This window comes from Clupea harengus, chromosome 8 (assembly GCF_900700415.2).
Source record: "Clupea harengus chromosome 8, Ch_v2.0.2, whole genome shotgun sequence".
Taxonomy (NCBI): domain Eukaryota; kingdom Metazoa; phylum Chordata; class Actinopteri; order Clupeiformes; family Clupeidae; genus Clupea; species Clupea harengus.
This window is the reverse complement of record NC_045159.1, coordinates 7626994-7649806: the sequence shown is the minus strand read 5'-3', so window position 1 is coordinate 7649806 and position 22813 is coordinate 7626994. Positions and strand designations below refer to the sequence as shown.

Here is a 22813-nt window from a genome sequence, read left to right as displayed (position 1 = left end):
CTTAACGTAATATTTAGTTTATAATATCAAAAAGAAACAAATGTGCCTCATAGGACATCAGCCAGCCATGTGAAACACACAAATATGGCCTTGCACATCTGCATCAGGTTAAGTACAAAAACTGTTTGGAATTTCCACTACTGTGGTGACGATTGGCGGGTATCTATTTAAAAGCATAAAAACTATTTCCAAACAGAAATGCAGCTCAAAGAGACTTGTCAACACACAAGTAGTTTAAGACCAGACAGTTTCAATACCATTTGTATTGCCTTAGCTAGAACTGTGTGCCAGTACAGTACTGAAGCAAACCCACACAGCTATCTGACAGTGCCCAAAGTTATCTGTTACTCATACCTGTCAATTTCAGTGCAGTAGCCACATATTTCTCCAGTTACATTTTATTTCTCAAATCATAAAATTGCAATTATGGTTCATTAACATTATTTCCGTCATTAACACCACTGAGTAAAAGGCCTGTGGCCCCAGACATCAAGTGTGCGCACGCGCACACGCACACGCACACGCACACACACACACACACACACACACACAGCTGAAACTAGAGGTGCACCAATGTAACTCAATGGCACTACTGCTTCGCTAGACTTCTCCTTGCTTGGTACTGGCAATTAAATTTGATTTTGTGAAAAACAAACATGGATACCTTCCGATGACGATACAATTTTGCACTTGTGTGGCTAATACAGCCTTGAGCTGACCAGACAAGAGTGCCGTCCAAAACATCAGCAAAAACGATACATTCTCGGATTTTCTGTTTAACAAATAACACATATATCAACAGTTCAGTATCAACAAATTACTTGGATACATAATAAATGTTTTGGCTGTACACTGTACTTTTTAATATATGAGGCCCTCGCTAGATAATCTGTCATACCTACAACTGAGGTCTGGAAAGTATATCTAGCATAGAAATACATTTGATTATGGTTGCTATTACAATAGCTACTACAGAGAATAAGGACATGACACCCAAATCAAAAGTGTTGATAAACATGATAAAAGTTTGATAAACATGTCATAAAATGAAATATCATCAGAATTTGGACACACAACCACACAATGTGCGCGTGCACAAACACACACAGGCGTACACACACACCTTGGAAAAAGAGTTGGAAATGGCTTCTTATAAATAGTATTGGTGCACCTCTACATAAACGCTTGCATCCTAAAATCATCAATCATTAAGAAACTAAAGATTATTCTAGTGCCTGCACTTCTTACAAAGGTTTATCATGATGTGAATAAAGTCTATGCCAAACAAAAAATAAGGAAGCAAAAATGAAAATACACTGTTGTTTTATGAAGTAATTCACAAAGTTGTAACCAGAGTTTCATTTTTTTTTTTTTTAAATTATACAAATTAATAACATGAAATGGGAAGGAATGAAATAAGCTTACATTTAAAATGTGGCAAATAATGTGGCCCACAGGCTATTTACAGTGGAATTTCAATAGGGCATGTGCATATGATTACAGTTACAAAATCTAAATATCGTTCTTGGGGGTAGCCATTTGGTATGGGTTTCCCCATCACACACTGATCTGAAATGAATAGCTAACCATAATAGAAACACTGAAGTCAAAAGACTGACTTACTGTAAAAGTTAGAATCTGGCAGCACGTCTACCTGATTGTGGCCATAGGTCCCAAGACCATTGAAATCGTGGCATTCTGGAAATCCAAAGCTCTAGAAAGCAACTGCATCGCGGCCCTTGACAATGCGCAGATCCTAAGAATTCAGGCTCGGGGCAGCTTTTCATCACATCGCTCCTCTTACGTAAAAGGCAAAATAGACACTAGGAGCATCTAGGAGGAGTTGCGTTTTTCTGCCCCGTCTTTATTTACGGTTCTGTTTAGCGCGTTTTTAACACTAACCAGTGCTCGCCCCCGCATCACCCCCACCCCTCCCCTTCAGTAGTAGTGGCAGATCTGCAGGCGGCTGCCCGGGTCGTTTTTCCCCGGACTGAAGAACGGGGACACAGGCTCGTCAAAGTACGCGCTGAACGTGTACATGCGCTTCATGGTGACGGCGTCGTAGAAGGACACGCGGCCGCGGTCATAGTCCAGGAAGACCCCCACGCGCGGCGAGTTCCAGTAGTCTGCCACGGGGATGCGGGCGTCCTCCTCGTTGGCATACAGGCGGTCCTGCAGGCACAGGCTCCAGTAGCCGGCCGAGGGCGACAGGTTGACGAAACCCTTGCGGTTGCTGTACTCGGTGGTGACGCCCAGGTACCAGACGCCCTTGTCGCGCACGTCCACCTCCCAGTAGTGCTGCCCACTGGAGTACTGCGCTGTCGCCAGCACGCCGAAGAAGCGCGTGAAGCGCTGCGGCACGTCGGCCTCCTGTGAGCGCGTGCGGCCCTCCTCCACCTTGGTGTCGAAGTCGCTGATGGCCAGGCAGGGGTGCGCCGTGTCCAGGTCCAGCGTCAGGTTCTGAGGCACTGAGGCAAAGAAAGAGAGATAAAGCGAAATGATCCCTCATATTCTAACGTAGCCTTGTCGTGGAAAAGGGTAGACAAAGGCAAACATGGGTAACCCGCGAAGACAGACTCTGCGCTCACTGTAGAAATGGGGTAGTGGAGCATGAGTTACATTTCTTGACAGACTGTAATAAATATAAAAACATCAGGGAAACCCACTTCTCAGGGATAGGAGATATTTGCCCTGGGTTTACAAAAATAAATCATTCCTCCAGGGTGAAATAGATGAATGCATACAACTAGCCTCCCAGTATCTACACTCAAGTTAACTCAAAGTAATGGTAAACCTCCTAATGGAAGAATCCTATGGTTTTTCTAGAAGAATAATAATTAAGACCTTTGTCAGGTTTTTAATGGCACACACGACACACTGGAACACACACGTGCATATATGGAGGCGACACAGGACACACACACACACACACACACACGCAGGTAGGCCTGAGGTCGCGGTGAATTTATTTTCTGCTTTTTCCCATCCTGGACCGTCCTTCCTCAAGGACCCCCCAGGAGCAGTGGGCAGCTTTGCAGCGCCCGGGGACCAAGTGAAGTGAACTGTCCATCTTTGGTCAGGGATGGACATGAGTTCTGTTATTTTGCATGTTTTTACTGTTGGGGTTCTTAGTGGAGGAAACCCCTTGTGAATGAAGCCATAGGGCTCTTCTATTAGGTTAACCACTTACTGTGAGTTGACTTACCCAGGTTTGTCACTAAACCACATACTTGGCATAGCCCTCTGTACTGTGTTGAGGGAGGGGGAGGTAGAGCTGACTCATTTGGAGATGAGCAAGATGTAGTATTTGTGACGAGGGATGAGGTAGGTGCTCTATACAGTACATCATGCTCAAGACTGTGTCCCACTAACCTGCTGTTCATCACTGAGTCACTGGACAGAGAAGCTGGGCAGGCACAAAGGCCTCAAAACATTATGGGCACAATCTCCAGAAAAGGAACTGTGTAGCACGGGGAGTTTCAAGATACCATCCGCAAATTTGCAGTAGTAAACACAGAACACGAAGCCAAAATACCATCTGGACATATCTCGTTCTCAATAGACTAATCCTGTGTTTACGTCACACAAGGGGCTGGTGGCAGAAAGTTTTTGGCACTGAAGGAGTCCGAATTTAAAGTTCAGAGTTAATAAGGATATGCCATAGTCAATAAATCAATGTATCTTATACCTAGTTGTAATTGTTACTTCTATTTGGAGATGTGTAAAATGTAAAACTTCTGATGTGTATTCTGGACCTGTCCTGGGTAAGGTGTGAGATAGCGCTCACTTCCTCCCCGGCCAGGTCATAGTATCTGAGGTGCCTCGGCCTCATGAATACAAGGCTTTTGGGTTCTTTGATCATGGCTGGGCTCTGTGTGAGCAAATGGGTCCTAAACTAGTGAAAAGAAAGAAAATAGTGCTTGAGAGATGAAAGTTTTCTAGATAATTAACCACTTTAACACAACCACGTGTTATCAACACATTGGCGCAGCGGAGTTGATGGAGGACAGTAGTTTCTTCAAACACGAGGCTCCTACTACCACCATATGTTCCCACTCTATGGCAAGTTTGGCTACCATCTCTAAAATGGAACAACTTCTGTACACACTATGCCTGGATGAGCTACTAATTGTGTATTTTCTTAAGTGTAAGGCAAACATTGGAGGATGAGTCTATGCCAACACTCACTTGTATGCAAGACATGCATCATCTTCTTCCACATGATGAGCTGGAACGGTCCTGTGTACTCGCTCCAGTCCGGAGGGCAGTTGGTGGCCTGCACAGAGCTGCTTCCTTGGAATGGACTGTGGGGAAACAGAAGAGGTCTCGTGGATCTTAGGTCAAGCCACTCAACCAGAAGCACTGCAGATGAGGGCAAAATGAATTGATTTCTGAAGAGAGCAGGGTTAAAACCACTGATGCCTACCTTGAATACAACTTGCTAACGGTCTGTGGAGGCAAAGACAGAACAAAAAAGATTTTGAATTTAAACTCCAAAATAGCAAACATTGACACCTGGCTCAACTAAAAGAAAATATAAAAACTAAAAACAACCAACGTCTCCATCACCACTACAACCAAGTCAAAGCAACAGACCAACCTCAAAGTTAGTGGAATCACTGAGCTGGGTCTGGATGTCTGTGATGGCCTTGTCCACCGACGCCTCCTCACTCCCCACCAGCTTGAGGTTCTCATCGAGCAGGGCAATGGTGGCCACCTCCTCCGCCTCCAGACTCTCCAGGAGATCATCCTTCTCATCCAGGAGAAACTGCACCATAGCCCCCACATCCTCCTCAATCTTCTCCTTCAAGGCTTGTTTCTTCATCTGCATGAGGAACATGAGCAGTTTGTAAGCGCGTCTCAGAAAACTGAGCATTCGTTTTCTTTTTTCCGTTTGTAATGATGCCATTTGTTAGGCCAAGTACATAGAAAAGAAGAAGTTACAATGTTCACTGGAACTTCAACAAAAACCACAATAACACAAAAATGACTTCTCATTTTCTCATACTGTTGACACATGGTGATGATAGCACCCCAGCTTTTAACACTATCAGTCCACAAATTCAAAATGCAGCACAAAAGCAGACAGAGTGAGCAGACATAACATGTCCTTTGCTGCAGACTACCTTGGCGTCATTCTTGGCCTGCTCGTCGATGGCCTTCACTCTGGAACACATTGACTTCTGCCAGTTCAGCTTGATCAGTCTCATCCTCAGCTCACTCTGCACATAGGGCATGCCACAATACGTCAGACGAAACATTAGACTCCAGCTATTTAACAAAAGGAAAAGACAAGCCAGTTTCCACAGTCTTCTTGTAATCTTTATAACAGATAACTGGTGATATGTGAAACAGATTATTATCAGCTTGTATCTGCTAATAATGAAGTGAATGTGGAAATATTACACGTCCACGCTGAAACAGTTACAGCATAGGAAGCACTGAATGCCAAGGCTATTAATTGAATTCCAAGGGGACAAGCCCTGATTCATAGTACGCCGCCACTGTTAATCATCTTGGAAGAATTGAGTAAGTGACTACATACAAATGTAACACAATTAAGTGAAATCATCAAGTGAACATTTCTGAGATGCACTTGCTAGAACAGAGGTCATATTTATTTTGTCTTTTTTTATCATCTGAGGGATGCTAGTCAGTGTTTTCAGTGTGGATCGCATTACTTGTTTTTTTGTGGAATTAAAATAGAAAAGACGGATCAATCGATTATACCATTTTAAATCTTCAAGTTACTGAATGACATTAAACTGTAAGCACACCTTCATGTCTTCAATGACCTCTGGTAAAGGCGCCACTTCATGGTGTCTGAAAACAGAAAGAGAACAGAAAAACATAGACAATAGCCATATTAAACAATTATTTAGTATTGTGATTTTTTTTTTTAAATGACCCACACTTTACACAGACAACAAGATAATCACAATGAAGTATGTCCTGAAATATGTGTATAGGGATATGCACAGTTTATTTGCTAACCTCTTGACTCGATCCTTCTTCATATGACTGAGGACAAAGCAAAACAAGGTTCCAAAGCTTACCTATGTGCCCGCGACTCTCTGCACACAACGCAGATGGGTTTACGATCGCTGTGGCAATACAACTTCAGTTCTTCATTATGTCGCTCACATTTTCCATCCATTTTCATGGCCTTTGATGGTGCAGCTGGCTTGACTGTTTTCAGACAGTCAAATTCACTCAATTTGTCGACCAAATTTTTCACCAGGTAATTCTTGGTAAAGCTCATCTTACCAAATACCTATAGATAGAAAACAAAACACAAGAGTTAACATCAGACATCACTTTCAATTCCAGACTAAAACAACTAGCACCAACAACAACTGTTTGTTGACTGTTTTGCATTAAAACGTTAGCCATCTTTAATTTGCTCGCCTTTTCCCTGACAAGCTAACACATGACATCAACTTGCTAACTGTGTAAATACTTTCACACTAGGTTGCTTGCTACCTAGCTAACGTTGAATAGGGCACGTCCATCCTTTGTGTCCGATTATTGTTTCAGCACTAGATCAAATAATAATACAAGTATCTACAGAAAAGGGGTCATGTTCAAGCACAAATACACACGGAATTTCATTTGGCAACTTTAATTAAGGTGCCATCTCATGCTGTAGCAACATGTAGCAAACCAAACGTTACTAATAGCAGCCAACAGCATAACATAGCCTCTACCACAACCTACCATCCGGCACTCCGGGCACTGATAACCAATGTCATCGCCACCGTTTTCTTCCCAGTGCATAAGGATGCACACACGGCAGAAATTGTGACCACATTTTAAGATCACTGGATCGTTGAAATAATCCAGGCAGATGGCGCAAAGCAATTCCTTCTGCAGCTCTCCTCTGTGTTTCTCAGCCGCTGTAGCCATGTTTACTGGTCAACGCAGGGTGGAGAGAATGCGGAGCAGCGTGAAACTAGCCTAAATAAACTCGATTGCTGGATGGGAAACGGTAAAAATTCAAAGTAAAAGCCTACGATAACAGCGGTACCTAGCGTACCTCCTTTCTTAAAGCATTTGTGTCACCACAATTAAGTAATAATTATTACAAGTCCAATAGACAGATGCTGCAAAAGCTGTTAGGCTGGGGAAACTACAAATTGTACCCCTCAATATGGGGGTCAAACAAGGGGGTCATGTACAACATACAAAAGTGGGGAATTGTTGTCGCGTGGCATCCACAATCTTTCAAGCGTGGGGCCTATTGACCCCTATAGGCCAAATTGACATACAGTGATACTGCAAAAGTTGTTAGGCTGGGGAAACTACAAATTGTACCCCCTCAATATAGGGGTCAAATCTCTTTATTATAGGGCGTAGATAGAACATGATTCATTGGTTTGCGGCAGATGGTGCAAACCAATTCCTTCTGCAGCTCCCCAGCCGCTGTAGCCATGTTCACTAGTCAACGCAGGGTGGAGAGAATGCGGAGCGGTGTGAAACTAGCCTAAATACTGCAGGTCGTAGGTCTCGATTGCTGGATGGGAAACGGTAAAAATTCAAAGTAAAAGCCCATGAATACTGCGGTATAACAGCACGAACGAAAAGATCCTACTTTGATTGAATCCATATACCGGTAAAGTGTTTTCACATTTAATGCTCTAATAAACAGCAGCGTTCAGTGAGCAACTATAGGCAAATGAGCTCGAGCAACTTCCGGTTACGATTTTTCAAAATAAAAGTCCCTTATTAGCCCCGTGTTTTCTTAAACTATCAGAGATATTAATTTCATAGTAACATCAAAATGGGTTAAAAACGATTCACTGATGTTACAAAAGTATGGTTTTCTTGTTTTAATATAATGAACAATGACTAAACAGACAATATTGTATTAAGAAAAAGTAAAACACACCCCATTATGCTGATAAAAGGATTATGCCTTCATTAAAGTTGGTTGAACTTGTTCAGAACTGTAAAGAAAGGGTAAAATATGTTTAGCAGTCATTATTCTGGTCATTCACTGTGAAAAAACACTTGACACACAGATCACACAGGTGAAAAGGGATTATCTCCAATGCCAGGGTATTGCCATGTGACACGTATCACTCTTTGCTGAAAAAACTAAAGATTGTGTCTCAATGAAAGGGGGGTGGAATATGTTCAGGACACTCCAAACATTAAATAAAATGTGTGAAGTAGTTCAGATTTGCGTCCCTGAAGGCTCCACAATACTTTAAACATAGGTGATCAGACAGGCGAAAATGCATTATTTTCAATGGCAGGGCCATGTGACATGTATCGCTCTTTGCTGAAAAAACTAAAGATTGTGTCTCAATGAAAGGGGGGTGGAATATGTTCAGGACACTCCAAACATTAAATAAAATGTGTGAAGTAGTTCAGATTTGCGTCCCTGAAGGCTCCACAATACTTTAAACATAGGTGATCAGACAGGCGAAAATGCATTATCTTCAATGGCAGGGCCATGTGACATGTATCACTCTTTGCTGAAAAAACTGAAGATTGTGTCTCAATGAAAGGGGGGTGGAATATGTTCAGGACACTCCAAACATTAAATAAAATGTGTGAAGTAGTTCAGATTTGCGTCCCTGAAGGCTCCACAATACTTTAAACATAGGTGATCAGACAGGCGAAAATGCATTATTTTCAATGGCAGGGCCATGTGACATGTATCGCTCTTTGCTGAAAAAACTAAAGATTGTGTCTCAATGAAAGGGGGGTGGAATATGTTCAGGACACTCCAAACATTAAATAAAATGTGTGAAGTAGTTCAGATTTGCGTCCCTGAAGGCTCCACAATACTTTAAACATAGGTGATCAGACAGGCGAAAATGCATTATTTTCAATGGCAGGGCCATGTGACATGTATCGCTCTTTGCTGAAAAAACTAAAGATTGTGTCTCAATGAAAGGGGGGTGGAATATGTTCAGGACACTCCAAACATTAAATAAAATGTGTGAAGTAGTTCAGATTTGCGTCCCTGAATGCTCCACAATACTTTAAACATAGGTGATCAGACAGGCGAAAATGCATTATTTTCAATGGCAGGGCCATGTGACATGTATCGCTCTTTGCTGAAAAAACTAAAGATTGTGTCTCAATGAAAGGGAGGTGGAATATGTTCAGGACACTCCAAACATTAAATAAAATGTGTGAAGTAGTTCAGATTTGCGTCCCTGAAGGCTCCACAATACTTTAAACATAGGTGATCAGACAGGCGAAAATGCATTATCTTCAATGGCAGGGCCATGTGACATGTATCACTCTTTGCTGAAAAAACCAAAGATTGTGTCTCAATGAAAGGGGGGTGGAATATGTTCAGGACACTCCAAACATTAAATGAAATGTGTGAAGTAGTTCAGATTTGCGTCCCTGAAGGCTCTACAATACTTTAAACATAGGTGATCAGACAGGCGAAAATGCATTATTTTCAATGGCAGGGCCATGTGACATGTATCGCTCTTTGCTGAAAAAACTAAAGATTGTGTCTCAATGAAAGGGGGGTGGAATATGTTCAGGACACTCCAAACATTAAATAAAATGTGTGAAGTAGTTCAGATTTACGTCCCTGAAGGCTCCACAATACTTTAAACATAGGTGATCAGACAGGCGAAAATGCATTACCTTCAATGGCAGGGCCATGTGATACGTATGACACTTTGCTGAAAAAACTAAAGATTGTGTCTCAATGAAAGGGGGGTCGAATATGTTCAGGACACTCCAAACATTAAATAAAATGTGTGAAGTAGTTGAGATTTACGTCCCTGAGTGCTCCACAATACTTTAAACGTACGTGTCACATGGCCCTGCCATTGAACATAATGCATTTTCGCCTGTCTGATCACCTATGTTTAAAGTATTTTGGAGCATTCAGGGACGTAAATCTCAACTACTTCACACATTTTATTTAATGTTTGGAGTGTCCTGAACATATTCCACCCCCCTTTCATTGAGACACAATCTTTAGTTTAATCAGCAAAGTGTCATACGTATCACATGGCCCTGCCATTGAAGTTAATGCATTTTCGACAGTGTGTAGGCCTATGTTTAAAGTATTGTGGAGCCTTCAGGGACGTAAATCTCAACTACTTCACACATTTTATCTAATGTTTGGAGTGTCCTGAACATATTCCACCCCCCTTTCATTGAGACACAATCTTTAGTTTTTTCAGCAAAGAGTGATACATGTCACATGGCCCTACCATTGAAGACAATGCATTATCGCCTGTCTGATCACCTATGTTTAAAGTATTGTGGAGCATTCAGGGACGTAAATCTCAACTACTTCACACATTTTATTTAATGTTTGGAGTGTCCTGAACATATTCCACCCCCCTTTCATTGAGACACAATCTTTAGTTTAATCAGCAAAGTGTCATACGTATCACATGGCCCTGCCATTGAAGTTAATGCATTTTCGACAGTGTGTAGGCCTATGTTTAAAGTATTGTGGAGCCTTCAGGGACGTAAATCTCAACTACTTCACACATTTTATCTAATGTTTGGAGTGTCCTGAACATATTCCACCCCCCTTTCATTGAGACACAATCTTTAGTTTTTTCAGCAAAGAGTGATACATGTCACATGGCCCTACCATTGAAGACAATGCATTATCGCCTGTCTGATCACCTATGTTTAAAGTATTGTGGAGCATTCAGGGACGTAAATCTCAACTACTTCACACATTTTATTTAATGTTTGGAGTGTCCTGAACATATTCCACCCCCCTTTCACTGAGACACAATCTTTAGTTTTTTCAGCAAAGAGTGATACATGTCACATGGCCCTGCCATTGAAGACAATGCATTTTCGCCTGTGTGTAGGCCTATGTTTAAAGTATTGTGGAGCATTCAGGGACGTAAATCTCAACTACTTCACACATTTTATTTAATGTTTGGAGTGTCCTGAACATATTCCACCCCCCTTTCATTGAGACACAATCTTTAGTTTTTTCAGCAAAGAGTGATACATGTCACATGGCCCTACCATTGAAGACAATGCATTATCGCCTGTCTGATCACCTATGTTTAAAGTATTGTGGAGCATTCAGGGACGTAAATCTCAACTACTTCACACATTTTATTTAATGTTTGGAGTGTCCTGAACATATTCCACCCCCCTTTCATTGAGACACAATCTTTAGTTTTTTCAGCAAAGAGTGATACATGTCACATGGCCCTGCCATTGAAGATAATGCATTTTCGCCTGTGTGTAGGCCTATGTTTAAAGTATTGTGGAGCCTTCAGGGACGTAAATCTCAACTACTTCACACATTTTATTTAATGTTTGGAGTGTCCTGAACATATTCCACCCCCCTTTCATTGAGACACAATCTTTAGTTTTTTCAGCAAAGAATGATACATGTCACATGGCCCTGCCATTGAAGTTAATGCATTTTTGCCTGTGTGTAGGCCTATGTTTAAAGTATTGTGGAGCCTTCAGGGACGTAAATCTCAACTACTTCACACATTTTATTTAATGTTTGGAGTGTCCTGAACATATTCCACCCCCCTTTCATTGAGACACAATCTTTAGTTTTTTCAGCAAAGAATGATACATGTCACATGGCCCTGCCATTGAAGTTAATGCATTTTTGCCTGTGTGTAGGCCTATGTTTAAAGTATTGTGGAGCCTTCAGGGACGTAAATCTCAACTACTTTACAGATTTTATTTAATGTTTGGAGTGTCCTGAACATATTCCACCCCCTTTTCATTGAGACACAATCTTTAGTTTTTTCAGCAAAGAGCGATACATGTCACATGGCCCTGCCATTGAAGTTAATGCATTTTCGCCTGTCTGATCACCTATGTTTAAAGTATTGTGGAGCCTTCAGGGACGTAAATCTGAACTACTTCACACATTTTATTTAATGTTTGGAGTGTCCTGAACATATTCCACCCCCCTTTCATTGAGACACAATCTTTAGGTTTTTCAGCAAAGAGTGATACATGTCACATGGCCCTACCATTGAAGATAATGCATTTTCGCCTGTCTGATCACCTATGTTTAAAGTATTGTGGAGCATTCAGGGACGTAAATCTCAACTACTTCACACATTTTATTTAATGTTTGGAATGTCCTAAACATATTCCACCCCCCTTTCATTGAGACACAATCTTTAGTTTCATCAGCAAAGAGTGATACATGTCACATGGCAATACCCTGCCATTGAAGATAATGCATTTTCGCCTGTGTGATCTGTGTGTCAAGTGTTTTTTCACAGTGAATGACCAGAATAATGACTGCTAAACATATTTTACCCTTTCTTTACAGTGTTCTGAACATGTTCAACCAACTTTATTGAAGACATAATCCTTTTATCAGCAGATTGTTGTGTGTTTTACTGTTTCTTACTACAATATTTACAATGATGCCTGTTTAGTCAGTGTTCCCTATATTTAAACAAGAAAATCATACTTTTGTAACATCAGTGAATCGTTTTTAACCCATTTTGATGTTACTATGAAAGTAATATTAATTGTCAATTTTCAGCTACATCTTAGTCATTATCAAAGTATCCTGTACGCTTAAAATTAACTCACTATATCTTACCTTGTTTTAAATCAAGTTAATATAATGCACAGTTAACAAAATACCATTATAAAGTCTGATCTAGCGAGTAGACAGATTAGGACTTTATAATGACAAATAGGCTACTATAACTTTCAAACACGCTTTTAACTATTTTCCCGATCATTAGGACAAATGGAACAATAAAACTCGTTGCATATAAAAGGTTTTTATATTACCCAGTCGATTAACAGGGTTGTTTGTTGTAAAAACCTTTCATTTGATACAACAAACTCATTTTACTTCCTCGTTTCGTTTTACTTCCTGGGGTTATTGTGGGTTATCGTTGCTAGCAGAACGGAACTCTAATAAACATATGTATAAACATATGTTCCGAGAAATGTCTCACCTTGACACTTGTGTCACTCCACAATGAAGTCCAAGTAGTCCAATAGACTGATGCTGCAAAAGCTGTTAGGCTGGGAAAACTACAAATTGTACCCCCTCAATATGGGAGAAATACCTAAATTCCTCATAAAGCTCTGCCTGAAGGTAAACATGGAATTTTATATAGTTTTGTGAAATAAGCCCATTGAGAACTAAAATTAGTCATGGTCTAGTGTTGACCTATGTACAAGAGACCAGCTGTTACACTGTTCCTTGATTTTTGTAATTCCAAATGGTCTAATATGTTTTTTTTTTACCTTTGTATGCTCTTTCCTTACTCAGAGATCCAAGTCAGGAAACAAGAACGATCGCCAGTGCTCCAAAATAAACCAGACTTTAGATTCCCCACAGCTGAGAAAGGTGAATCTTTTGAGATTTCTGATTTGTGTGTGTTCATGGTTCGAAGCATCAGTGATGTTTTGTTTAACCTGAAATAACCTTTAGCCTTATGGGAAAATAAGACACTGAATATTTTCTTTTTGGCCTCTCAGCTGCCTGTAGCACATAGCTCACCTGCCCTTTTTGCCCACTGAGAGGTAAACCATCCATTTTCCCCATCACATAAGAGAAGAAGCATCATAAGTGCCCCTGGATTGGCCAGAAGTTCAAATAGCCACCTTGTGACTCAAGAAGCTACATTAGTAGCACCAGTGTCCAAGTTGTTAAAAACTTCAAAATTGTCCATTTTACTCTTGTAGAATTATTAAGTAATTTGTAAAAGTAAAAGTACATTTTTAAGTACATTTTTTTTTTTTTTTTTTTTTAATAAAATTAATTTTTAAAGTACAATAAAAAAAGCAATACTTGTTTAAAAGGTAAACCAAAGATATAAATTATGCTTATGATTATACACATTTTATACATGGAACATACAAGATAGGGTTGCTATTCCCTTGTTTCAGTTCCATAAAGTAAATCAATCAATATGTCTGCTACCAGTCATATCGGAGCATCTGGCATAACTTCCTTCTTGTCCAAGTTGTGTATGTTGGGCTGCTCCTTAGAGTCTTGTATCTTTCTGTCCGCCTTACAATCCTTCTTTTCTCTGCCAAACTCAATCACCAGTGGCTTGTCCAGAAGCCGATAGCCATGCAAGAGTCCCAAAGCTGCTTGTGCACTGTCCTTATCTTAAATAATGTCACAAAACAAGAAGAAGAAAAATAAAAGATTAAAAAGTTGGTGAAAATAGACAAATATCCTATCCTAACTTTTTATACATACATTAGAAACAGGTTTTTAATTTTACAAAGCCATCACAGCTTCACAGTGGCCAGCTGGTGTAGTTGACATGTACTTTCACTGAATTCCCACCCTAACGTTTGTAAAAGTACATGTGTTGCCAATGAGCACATGAGCGCCGCCCTCACCTGAGAGGGAGATGAAGGCCTGTCCCTTCAGCCTTCCTGTGAGGAGGCGGTAGAGAATGGGCGGCCGGTCAGGGTGCTGGAACCGGGAGAAAATGGACACAAGCTGTGCCACAGTCGCCCGTGGACTAAGGTTCTTCACACACAGCACCTACAGGAATAAGATAAACAACACAAACGGTCCAAGCAATGTTACAGTGGGATCAGAGTAATAACATATCAATTATGCTTAATATTAATGGCACATTTCAAAAAACTTCATTCATTGACAAGGAGCACATTTCTGGAATTGTTGACACTAACATTAGATGGCTCTCCTTGCTGGTAGTTCTGGAAGCGAGGAATGCTTCTGATTCCCTCCTCTGTCTCCTTGTTCTTCAGGATTTCCTCCTCAGGGATAAGCTCCACTTGGCCAGTGACTGTCATTGGCCCATTGAGTTGTGACCCGGTATTTGTTGGAGAAAGCAAAGCACCAATTGACTGGCTCACATCCATTCTCCTGTTTAAAGCTGAGACCTGGTTTGTCTTTTGGTTGTCCTGATTCTGTGGCTGGCTGGCTGAACTGTTCTGAATATATGATGATTGGTCTGCACATCTATCCGTCACACCCACCCATACAGAACAGGACTCCTGGCTGCTGTGTGGAGGTGGTTGGTCTCTCTTGTCAACAGACCCATGTGACAAGATGTTATGAGAAGACTGAGAGTGGCTGCTGTTTGAGACCGGACAGTGGTCTTCCGTTGTGCTTTTGTGACTTGTTGGTTTGGCTGGCTCTTCTTTTCCTGCCTCCTTTAGGAAGTCCTTATAAAGCATGGCCATGGTGTCTGGTACTGAAGACCCTGGCTGGTCAGACTCTGTCTCCTCCTCTGTGTGGTACAGAACATCCGTTACCATGAGAACATACATGATGTTTAACATTTTCACTATTTTGGCACTCTTATTCACATGTCCTATAAACATACAACTGTGTTTTTGCCACAATTCCACCTCCTTATATTTTCTGAATTATGTAACCAATTGTACAAGGACAAAATAGTGCAAATATTAACTATGTTAAGAACTCAAGAAATAATTCTGTAATAGTTTTATATAGTGTAAACACTTGATTTTACAGACATGGGAAAGTCAAGGAGCCAGAGAATTCTCAAAGAACTCATTATCATCCAGAAATCATGGATGAACAAACAGAAATTATGTGAGAAAAGTATGGGAATTAAATTAAACCCAAAGCATTTCAAAGATAGGGTGAGAACATAAACACCTTGATGGTAGAGGGCAGTGAGGAATCCCTGTCGATCGCTGCCTCGGAATAGTGCCCGTTCAATCTCCATCTCTCTCCGTGAGAGCGGCCGGCTGGCGGACAGACGCTGAGGGCGGGCCAGAAGACGGTCACGGGCGTCAATCTTCTCTTGGATGACTTGGAGCCGCTCACACCTCGCTGCAGGATCCACACACACCCCTCGGACCTGGATCAAATACATATTCATAAGTGTAAATGCATATGCACGTGCACACACAAACAACCTTTTTATCAACAAGTACATATAAACTTTTTATCAACAAGCACATAACAACTTTTTGGCCCATAACACACTTTTACCTTCCAGTCATTACAGAGTAAAATGACCAGTGTCACCACAAGTGTCACCTTTTCAGATGCTGAAGAAACTGCCTCAGGTATGTCCCTTTTCTTCCACAGCTTAATCTCGGCATCAGTGAGCCCCAGGTCTCTCAAGTTGGCCAGCTCCGTCTCTTTGCCTTGCAGGGCTTGGAACTGTGACAGGCTCTTCACTCCTGCTGCCTGCTCCCCAAAGGGTTTGTAGAAAGCAGCTGGAGCAAAGCATTGCTTCTTAGCAAAGCAGCTGAGTGATGCAATAACACAAAGACAAAATAACCTTTATGATGGTTAAGACAGAAAATCATGACATAAAATAGCTTTCAGACATCAGTTTGTGCATTTAACAACTGAACTTACCGATCGATGTCGACACCAGTGTCGAGTTGTTGAAGGAGCAGGCTGTGGAGTTGCCTCTGCCCCTCAGTCTCCTGCTCCTCGGGTATAGGGGCATCGTCGCAATCGTGACGAGTCACACTTCAAACCGTAACGTGAAACACAATGAGTACGTTGAATGATGAACTAACTAGTTTACATGCATGTGGTTAAGTAAATATCTGCTAGGTTATCTGTCAAAAAATGATACGAATATGATATGAGTGAGAGTGGTCTTGGTAAAAGGATGCCCAAGACTGTAATTCGGACGTTCATAAATGTAACGTCACTTAGCTACTAATATTAATAATTCAACTGTATAATAACTAGCTAGCCGGTTATGTAAAACATTTTGTCATAATAAAAATCAATGTAATGTATTATAATAGCCTTGGAAGAATAAATAAAAGGACAAAACCAAACAATTCTTGCTTACCGCTTCATTGCAGCCCGCGGTCCACCAAACCAAAACAAACGTGTTTCCTGTTTCAAAGGATTATGGGAAGAGTAAACCTGTCTGGAATATGTAGTTTATTAACTCTTGGCCTACCAATCCATTTTAACAGGTTGGCAATACATTTCAAAAGAAAAAGTTAAAATGGTTTACATGAAAATAAAAACGTTAGAAAAAAAAGCAAAATTACTTGTGGTTTCAAAAGTAGCCTAATTATACTTGAGAGAGAGAGAGAGAGTGAATCAAGGTACTTAATTTGGGATATTTTGTATACCCTTTTAGTCGACATTTTCATATGATAGGCGAGGGGGCTTATCTTCAGCCTCCTAAGCCGCTATTCCCAAACTGAACTGGACATACAGTATGGCTAAATTCAAACAAATTAATTCCAGGCAAATTGTTAGGCAAATTTTCCCTTTGACAAACAACTATCAGTAATCTTCTAAAAGATGACGTCATCACACTCACACTATGACATTTTCAGCCCATATACATTGTTTTCTAAGCGTTTGAATGTGGAGTATGAGTAATCTAATAAAAAGTTGTTGCCGACATGCTTAATATACATTAGACAGTATAATTTATTAAAAGCCAGCTGAGTTAGGTTTTCAAGGTTGCAAACTTCCAAGGCTTGTTGGCGTGAGATTTACGAAGACTGATCAAACTTTTTCAGCCTACGTCAAATTATTTTATACATAACATTGGCAGGGGTTTTTATGATGGAAACTAGTGAGTCAACAACAACAAGCAAGCATAGCACAAGACATATTAAGACAGCTAACAAATTATTACTGACTTGTCCAACAGAAAGGCCAGCTCGGCATCTAACTTGCTTGGTTACTTGTTCTACTCTTATAGCTAGCACATGGGTGTAGTTGTTGTCGTGTGAGGTGGTGCCATAAAGCATTACATTTACATTTACATTTACATTTACATTTACATTTAGTCATTTAGCAGACGCTTTTGTCCAAAGCGACGTACAAGGGAGAGAACAGTCAAGCTAAGAGCAATAAAAAGCATGGTGTAACAATAAATACTTTACATGAGAATTAGATTACAACGACCTAGAAAAAAACTGCTGAAGTGCAAGTTAAGCGCTAGTCAGGTGCCAGTTAGGAAGGGAGGTGCTCTCTGAAGAGTTGGGTCTTCAAAAGCTTCTTGAAGGTAGAGAGGGACGCCCCTGCTCTGGTAGTACTAGGCAGTTCGTTCCACCAACGTGGAACTACAAATGAGAATAGTCTGGATTGCCGTGCTTGCACAGACGGCAGTGCCAAACGACGCTCACTAGACGAGCGCAGCGTCCTGGGTGTAACATTTGCCCTTACAAGAGCATTTAGGTAGGTGGGAGCAGAACCAGCAAGCACATAGTTCTTGCCAGAGGTCCCGCGCCCTTTACCCCAAAGTTACACAGTTCAATACCAGGCGCACCAGGCATGCTGTGGCAGTGGCACCGATGCCATTCTCCATATTACTAGTCAGTGTACCACCCAAATTATTTTGAAGCTGTTATTTTAAGGTAAAGTTGTTGCATGTTACTTTAGTCTAGTCTAGTTGCACAGGTCTATACTACCTGAGAACTCACACAGGGGGTGAGAGAGCTAGTGCCCTCTGGAGGAAGTTCTATTTCAGAACACTCAGGAACTTCCAGGGACAGGGAGTCAAAATGAAATTCCTTCTAAACTAACCATGTATTTAGTTCAAGGAGCAGGAAAGAAAAAACAGTATTCCTGTGTATTTTATGGATCTTGTGTGTTTTTCTATGTATTGTATTTTATAAAGACGGTCTAAGACATATTTCGTAAAAGCTGTCAGGTCCTGAAATATTCAGAATGAGGTCTTGTTGTTGTTTTCAGTGCACATGTAGGTGTAGAATCAATTAAAGAAAATACCTTTCTGTGATAGAAAAGCTTTGAGGTGGACTACTTCTGTAGCAACACACCTTCAAGACATTAAGAATCACATGTTAACAAAGACTATTTAGTATTCTTTATTTCATCAAGGCATAACATAAGGCATTTCATCATTGGATAACCTAATTGTTGGCGCTACAAGCAAAGTGAAAAATAACACCTTATTAGATTCTTTCACAGATAAATCATATGCGAAGGAATGCAAGAGGTGTGTTTCCAAGTGTGTACTAATATTTACATTTAGATTTCACTGAATCTAAATCCAGTAAGTTAACAGCAGACATAACTCTCATTTGAACTCCATTAAAAAAAATCTGTGCATATTTGAATAACAACAGGCTATATAACAGTGTTAAACTAACAGTGTTATAATATCTTCCCTTCCAGAGTGATCATTTCTGAACCTTTGCCATTCTTGCAGGGAAGACTTTATATCAGTAGAAAATGTAAAAAAAAAAGAAATATTTCTCAGGTTTCCATGATATTTCTGAGATCAAACAGGCAACAGGCAATCTCCTCAAGTTCACTCTCCTCACCACATTCCATGAGACAGGCGAATACATCTTTGTCCTCACAGTAAGCCAAATCTGTGTAACCACTGGGGCCCTGATGAATGATCCAGGGCTCCTCCCACTTGGACGTACGCAGAGGAGAACGGTTCAAGTAAACACCAAGATCCCTTCTTTTTCTCCTATCAGTCGGGTGAGTGTACAACAACCACATCCCCTCACCGCTCACCTCCGACACATATGTTGGTACTTTAAAAGCAACTACACTACCTTGACATCCATGAGGCTGCTCCACTAGGTTGCGTGCAAGATGGGCCCGAGTAAAGTCTACACCATTGTCCTCACTTATAGCCTCTACTCTGTGGCCACTGGTGTTACGGGCATTGCAATACAAATAACTTCTACCTTCATGGTCCATGACTTCAGCCATTTCACACTCACATGACTTCATCTGCATTCTTGTTCCTACCTGCCACGTCTTACCACAATCATCGCTGTAGAATGACAACGCATAAGGCTGGACTGAGCATGGCAGAGGATAACAGAAACATTTGTGATGAATGTAAAACACGTAAGCTGGAATGATGAGCCTTCCGCTCTTTGTTTGAATGCCATGCCCTGGTCCGACTGCAAAGGTCGCCCATTTTCGAATGCTCTTCCCAATCACACTCTCCGTCAGGTCTTTCACATCACTCCAACTCTGGCCGTAATCAGAGCTGGTGACATAACAGAGGCGAGCCCTGTTCTTGCCCGTGCATATCTGATGGTGCTCTGTGGTTTTCTTCAAGACACAGATGAAAAATAAAAACAGAGACTGTGTGTTCTTTTCGAAAACAGGACATGGGTTCATGGTGCGGTGCTCCGGAAGGCATGCGGTCTTCAAGTCCTGGATAGGTAACCACTGAGAGAGATATAGAAAGAATTCTTGATGACTCATTAGTTCAACTATTTTCAAACAGAAACAGTAAGTCTCAAAACCACCCTTCAAAAGCTAGCATACTCGAATATGCACAGCTACAGTGACAAAATCAGGATAATGTAAAGCAAATAAAAAGACATTACCTCAATAGTTGTGTTGTCCAGTGTACCTCTTCTCATAACGAGAAGCTTTGCATCATGGTCACAGGAGGAGGTGCGCTTCTCTGCAAATGCCAAAAATGTCTGTTTTTCGCTGATGTAAATAAGAGCTGGGATCCTATATGTTATTCCTGGTGGCTCATTCCGTTTAAACACAACTGTCTTTCCCACGGGGTCCCCCCTCCAAGACCTGTGCCCTGATGTGCTGTTGCCCATTGATCCGTCGCTGTTCCACAACCTCGCAGAAAACATATCATGTGACTGAAGTTATGTGATCCTCTGTTTTAATGAGGAGAAATGTCCCAAGAAAGACGAAAATTCAAATGAGCCTCGGGCTACAGTATCATGTACGTACACACGTTACAAATTAGCAAGATATGCAGCAGGAGAAAGTATATCGCCCGGTGACCCCGAATACGCTCTGCGCTATTTTTTAATTGGCACTGAAGAAAGCAGAAGCAAAATAATGCGGCACTCAGGTGGACAAAGCTACCAATGTTGTAACCCGTCTGTCATGTGCTCTTGCCAAATATAGGCTATAGGCTAATATACATCCACTGCACAGTTCTTCCTATGGTAGCTATTCCGCAACCTAAAGTGCTGTGTTCATAATGAAACACAGAAACGTACACTGCACGACAGGGTAAAACAACATTTTACAGCATACCGCATAATAAGCAACGATGTGGTTTCAGATAGGAACAAACTGGCTACCTCTATTCATCACACAGTCGTCTTGAGTTGGTCTCAAAATGTACGCGCAAGCCATTGCACGCTGGTTGGCATGCATTTTCTCAGTGTAGTCAAGTACATCTTAGCAGCGACTGCTGTCTCAATTCAAGCACATCTAAAATCGTTGACACCACTTGCCAAATCGCGGAAATGAAGACTGTGTAGCACTGTGGGTAATGTAGTTTCCTAAATTCCGTAGTCGAACCGCGACTGCCCACTCCAGGTGCATGTTCATTAACCTTTTGAAGAACAGCCTAAATATGTGTTATTACAGTTTATTTCTTAATGCTTTAACACTAACAGTGATTCTTGAAGCACTGTCTCTAAAACCATTAACATTTGTAGCCAATGCATTTACCAAATGTGGCAAACTGAATGCACGTTCTGCTTTACGCTTGGTTTGTAATTTTATACCACACTTTTTGCAAAACTGTAAATACAACTCACTGCTTCACTTAGTTTGCAATTAAACAATACATTACATACAATACAATAGATAATGCCTAGCTCATGACAACATCGCATGTTGATCTAGCACAGTTCTAGCACAAATGTTCTTTTCATCTGCGCTTTTTGTTTGTTTCAGGAGTGTAAGTGTTTCCCCTTATTTGTATTGATAGTGTATTATGTTCAGACTACACACCCATGTTTAACACATTGGGATACCTGTGTGTATGTGTGTTTACTACATGTCTGATAAAACGTTATTGCTAAATACTATGACCTAAACACAGAAAAAGGTTTTTAAAAAGGCGTGTGTTTTTCATTGATACTAGTAGTGCGTAGTTGGTGCTTCCTGTGCTAACTCGAAAGGTGGTTCGTGTACACTGACGCAAAAGTTTTGCAAGAATTGTTTGCTTTTGCAAGAGATGTATAATATTTTGTTTTGCTGGTTTGGTGTAGGGTTTTGTTATTAGTGTGCAGCGTTTTGCAAAAATAGTATAATTTAAAGCAAAGAATGAAATAACTAGGTTTATTAACTTTTTATGAAAAACGTGCCTGCTTTTATTTACAGGATAGTCTTACAGGGTTCTGCACTATTGTTTTTAGGCTTGTAGTTATGACTGTTCTTCTACAAAGTATTTGTCTCATAGGCATACAAGGTCATAGATTCACTATAGCAACTCTTGAGAGAACGTCAAATGGATACAACTGACTCCCTCCAACATACTATTGAATAGTATTCGATCTAACACTTAAATTAAGTGTGGTCCCACACACCCGAATGTACAATTAATGCTGTAGCTTAGCCTTCGTTGAGTGAAACGTTAAAGACAGATAATCGGTATAGTGAAGTAGGCCTAAAACCTATAAGTGTACACCCCACGTGCTCGTTGCTCATTTATCGTAAATAGACTTAACCTATCACACTTGGCAAATCTTTTTTGAAAGAACAAAAAATCGGTATTATTTAAACATTTCTGTCGTGTTCAAATTAACATCTCAGTCTTCTTATTGAACACGCTCTCCGAACAACCATACAATAAGTCACGTCATTCTCTTCTACTCTCCTACCCAATTTCGACCGCTGTCCAAGGTCCCGTAATGTAGCCTAATTTACTTCACGATTCACCTCATCCTATTAAATTGAGTGGGTAGGCTATAACCTACCTTCTAGACATAGATGGCTCTTGGGAGCAGTTTAATAAAGAAATAGCGTAAAACACATGTAGTTAGCACTTTGAACTGTTGCCTAATGGGAAGATAATCCGATGCCGTGTAGGTGTTGCAGACAGCACTGCCGCCACTTCTGAAAAGCACTGCAGTGCCGACGCTGCGGATGCTCTCTGACGCGGATAGTCCCATGGACAAACTGATGGAGGGA

The 22813-nt window shown here is 40.9% G+C and overlaps 3 protein-coding genes across 5 annotated transcripts; all 3 read right to left on the bottom strand.

The window, feature by feature from the left end:
* Position 1: 1 nt before the first annotated feature.
* Positions 2-7085, bottom strand: trim47 (tripartite motif containing 47). The gene is made up of 8 exons (XM_012835810.3): positions 6718-7085; positions 6057-6274; positions 5778-5823; positions 5127-5222; positions 4601-4825; positions 4427-4449; positions 4189-4304; positions 2-2468 (listed from the first exon to the last, which is right to left on the bottom strand). The coding sequence occupies exons 1-8, from the start codon at positions 6904-6906 to the stop codon at positions 1939-1941; spliced, it is 1443 nt and encodes a 480-aa protein (XP_012691264.1). The 5' UTR covers positions 6907-7085; the 3' UTR covers positions 2-1938.
* Positions 7086-13721: 6636 nt separating this feature from the next.
* On the bottom strand, positions 13722-16849 carry rbm41 (RNA binding motif protein 41). Its single transcript, XM_012835809.3, has 7 exons — positions 16743-16849; positions 16292-16408; positions 15965-16178; positions 15578-15782; positions 14620-15182; positions 14320-14467; positions 13722-14079 (listed from the first exon to the last, which is right to left on the bottom strand). Exons 1-7 carry the CDS (start codon positions 16748-16750, stop codon positions 13892-13894), a joined length of 1443 nt encoding a protein of 480 aa, XP_012691263.1. The 5' UTR covers positions 16751-16849; the 3' UTR covers positions 13722-13891.
* Positions 16850-18723: 1874 nt separating this feature from the next.
* On the bottom strand, positions 18724-22682 carry LOC116221449 (sialidase-3). Of its 3 annotated transcripts, none has more exons than XM_031571699.1 (3): positions 22600-22682; positions 20242-20535; positions 18724-20080 (listed from the first exon to the last, which is right to left on the bottom strand). In XM_031571699.1, the coding sequence occupies exons 2-3, from the start codon at positions 20506-20508 to the stop codon at positions 19139-19141; spliced, it is 1209 nt and encodes a 402-aa protein (XP_031427559.1). In that variant the 5' UTR covers positions 20509-20535; positions 22600-22682; the 3' UTR covers positions 18724-19138. The 3 variants fall into 3 exon arrangements, with proteins under 3 accessions (XP_031427559.1, XP_031427560.1, XP_031427558.1); XM_031571700.1 differs by lacking the exon at positions 22600-22682 and adding an exon at positions 20971-21140 and having other exon boundaries at positions 20242-20321; XM_031571698.2 differs by lacking the exon at positions 22600-22682 and adding an exon at positions 20971-21126.
* Between the last annotated feature and the right edge of the window lie 131 nt (positions 22683-22813).

Bases quoted from the DNA above. Each gene is read 5' to 3' on its own strand.
- trim47 (XM_012835810.3), bottom strand. From the start codon at position 6,906: ATGGCTACAGCGGCTGAGAAACACAGAGGAGAGCTGCAGAAGGAATTG. The intron at 5,223-5,777 runs GTGTGCTTACAG...CCCTATGTGCAG, and splicing joins AGGTCATTGAAGACATGAAG to AGTGAGCTGAGGATGAGACT. The intron at 4,305-4,426 runs GTAGGCATCAGT...GTTTCCCCACAG, and splicing joins GTTAGCAAGTTGTATTCAAG to TCCATTCCAAGGAAGCAGCT.
- rbm41 (XM_012835809.3), bottom strand. The intron at 16,179-16,291 runs GTAAGTTCAGTT...TGCATCACTCAG, and splicing joins ACTGGTGTCGACATCGATCG to CTGCTTTGCTAAGAAGCAAT. The intron at 14,468-14,619 runs GTTAGTGTCAAC...TTATTCCTGTAG, and splicing joins AGCAAGGAGAGCCATCTAAT to GTGCTGTGTGTGAAGAACCT.
- LOC116221449 (XM_031571699.1), bottom strand. From the start codon at position 20,508: ATGTTTTCTGCGAGGTTGTGGAACAGCGACGGATCAATGGGCAACAGC. The intron at 20,081-20,241 runs GTAATGTCTTTT...TATCTCTCTCAG, and splicing joins TGGACAACACAACTATTGAG to TGGTTACCTATCCAGGACTT.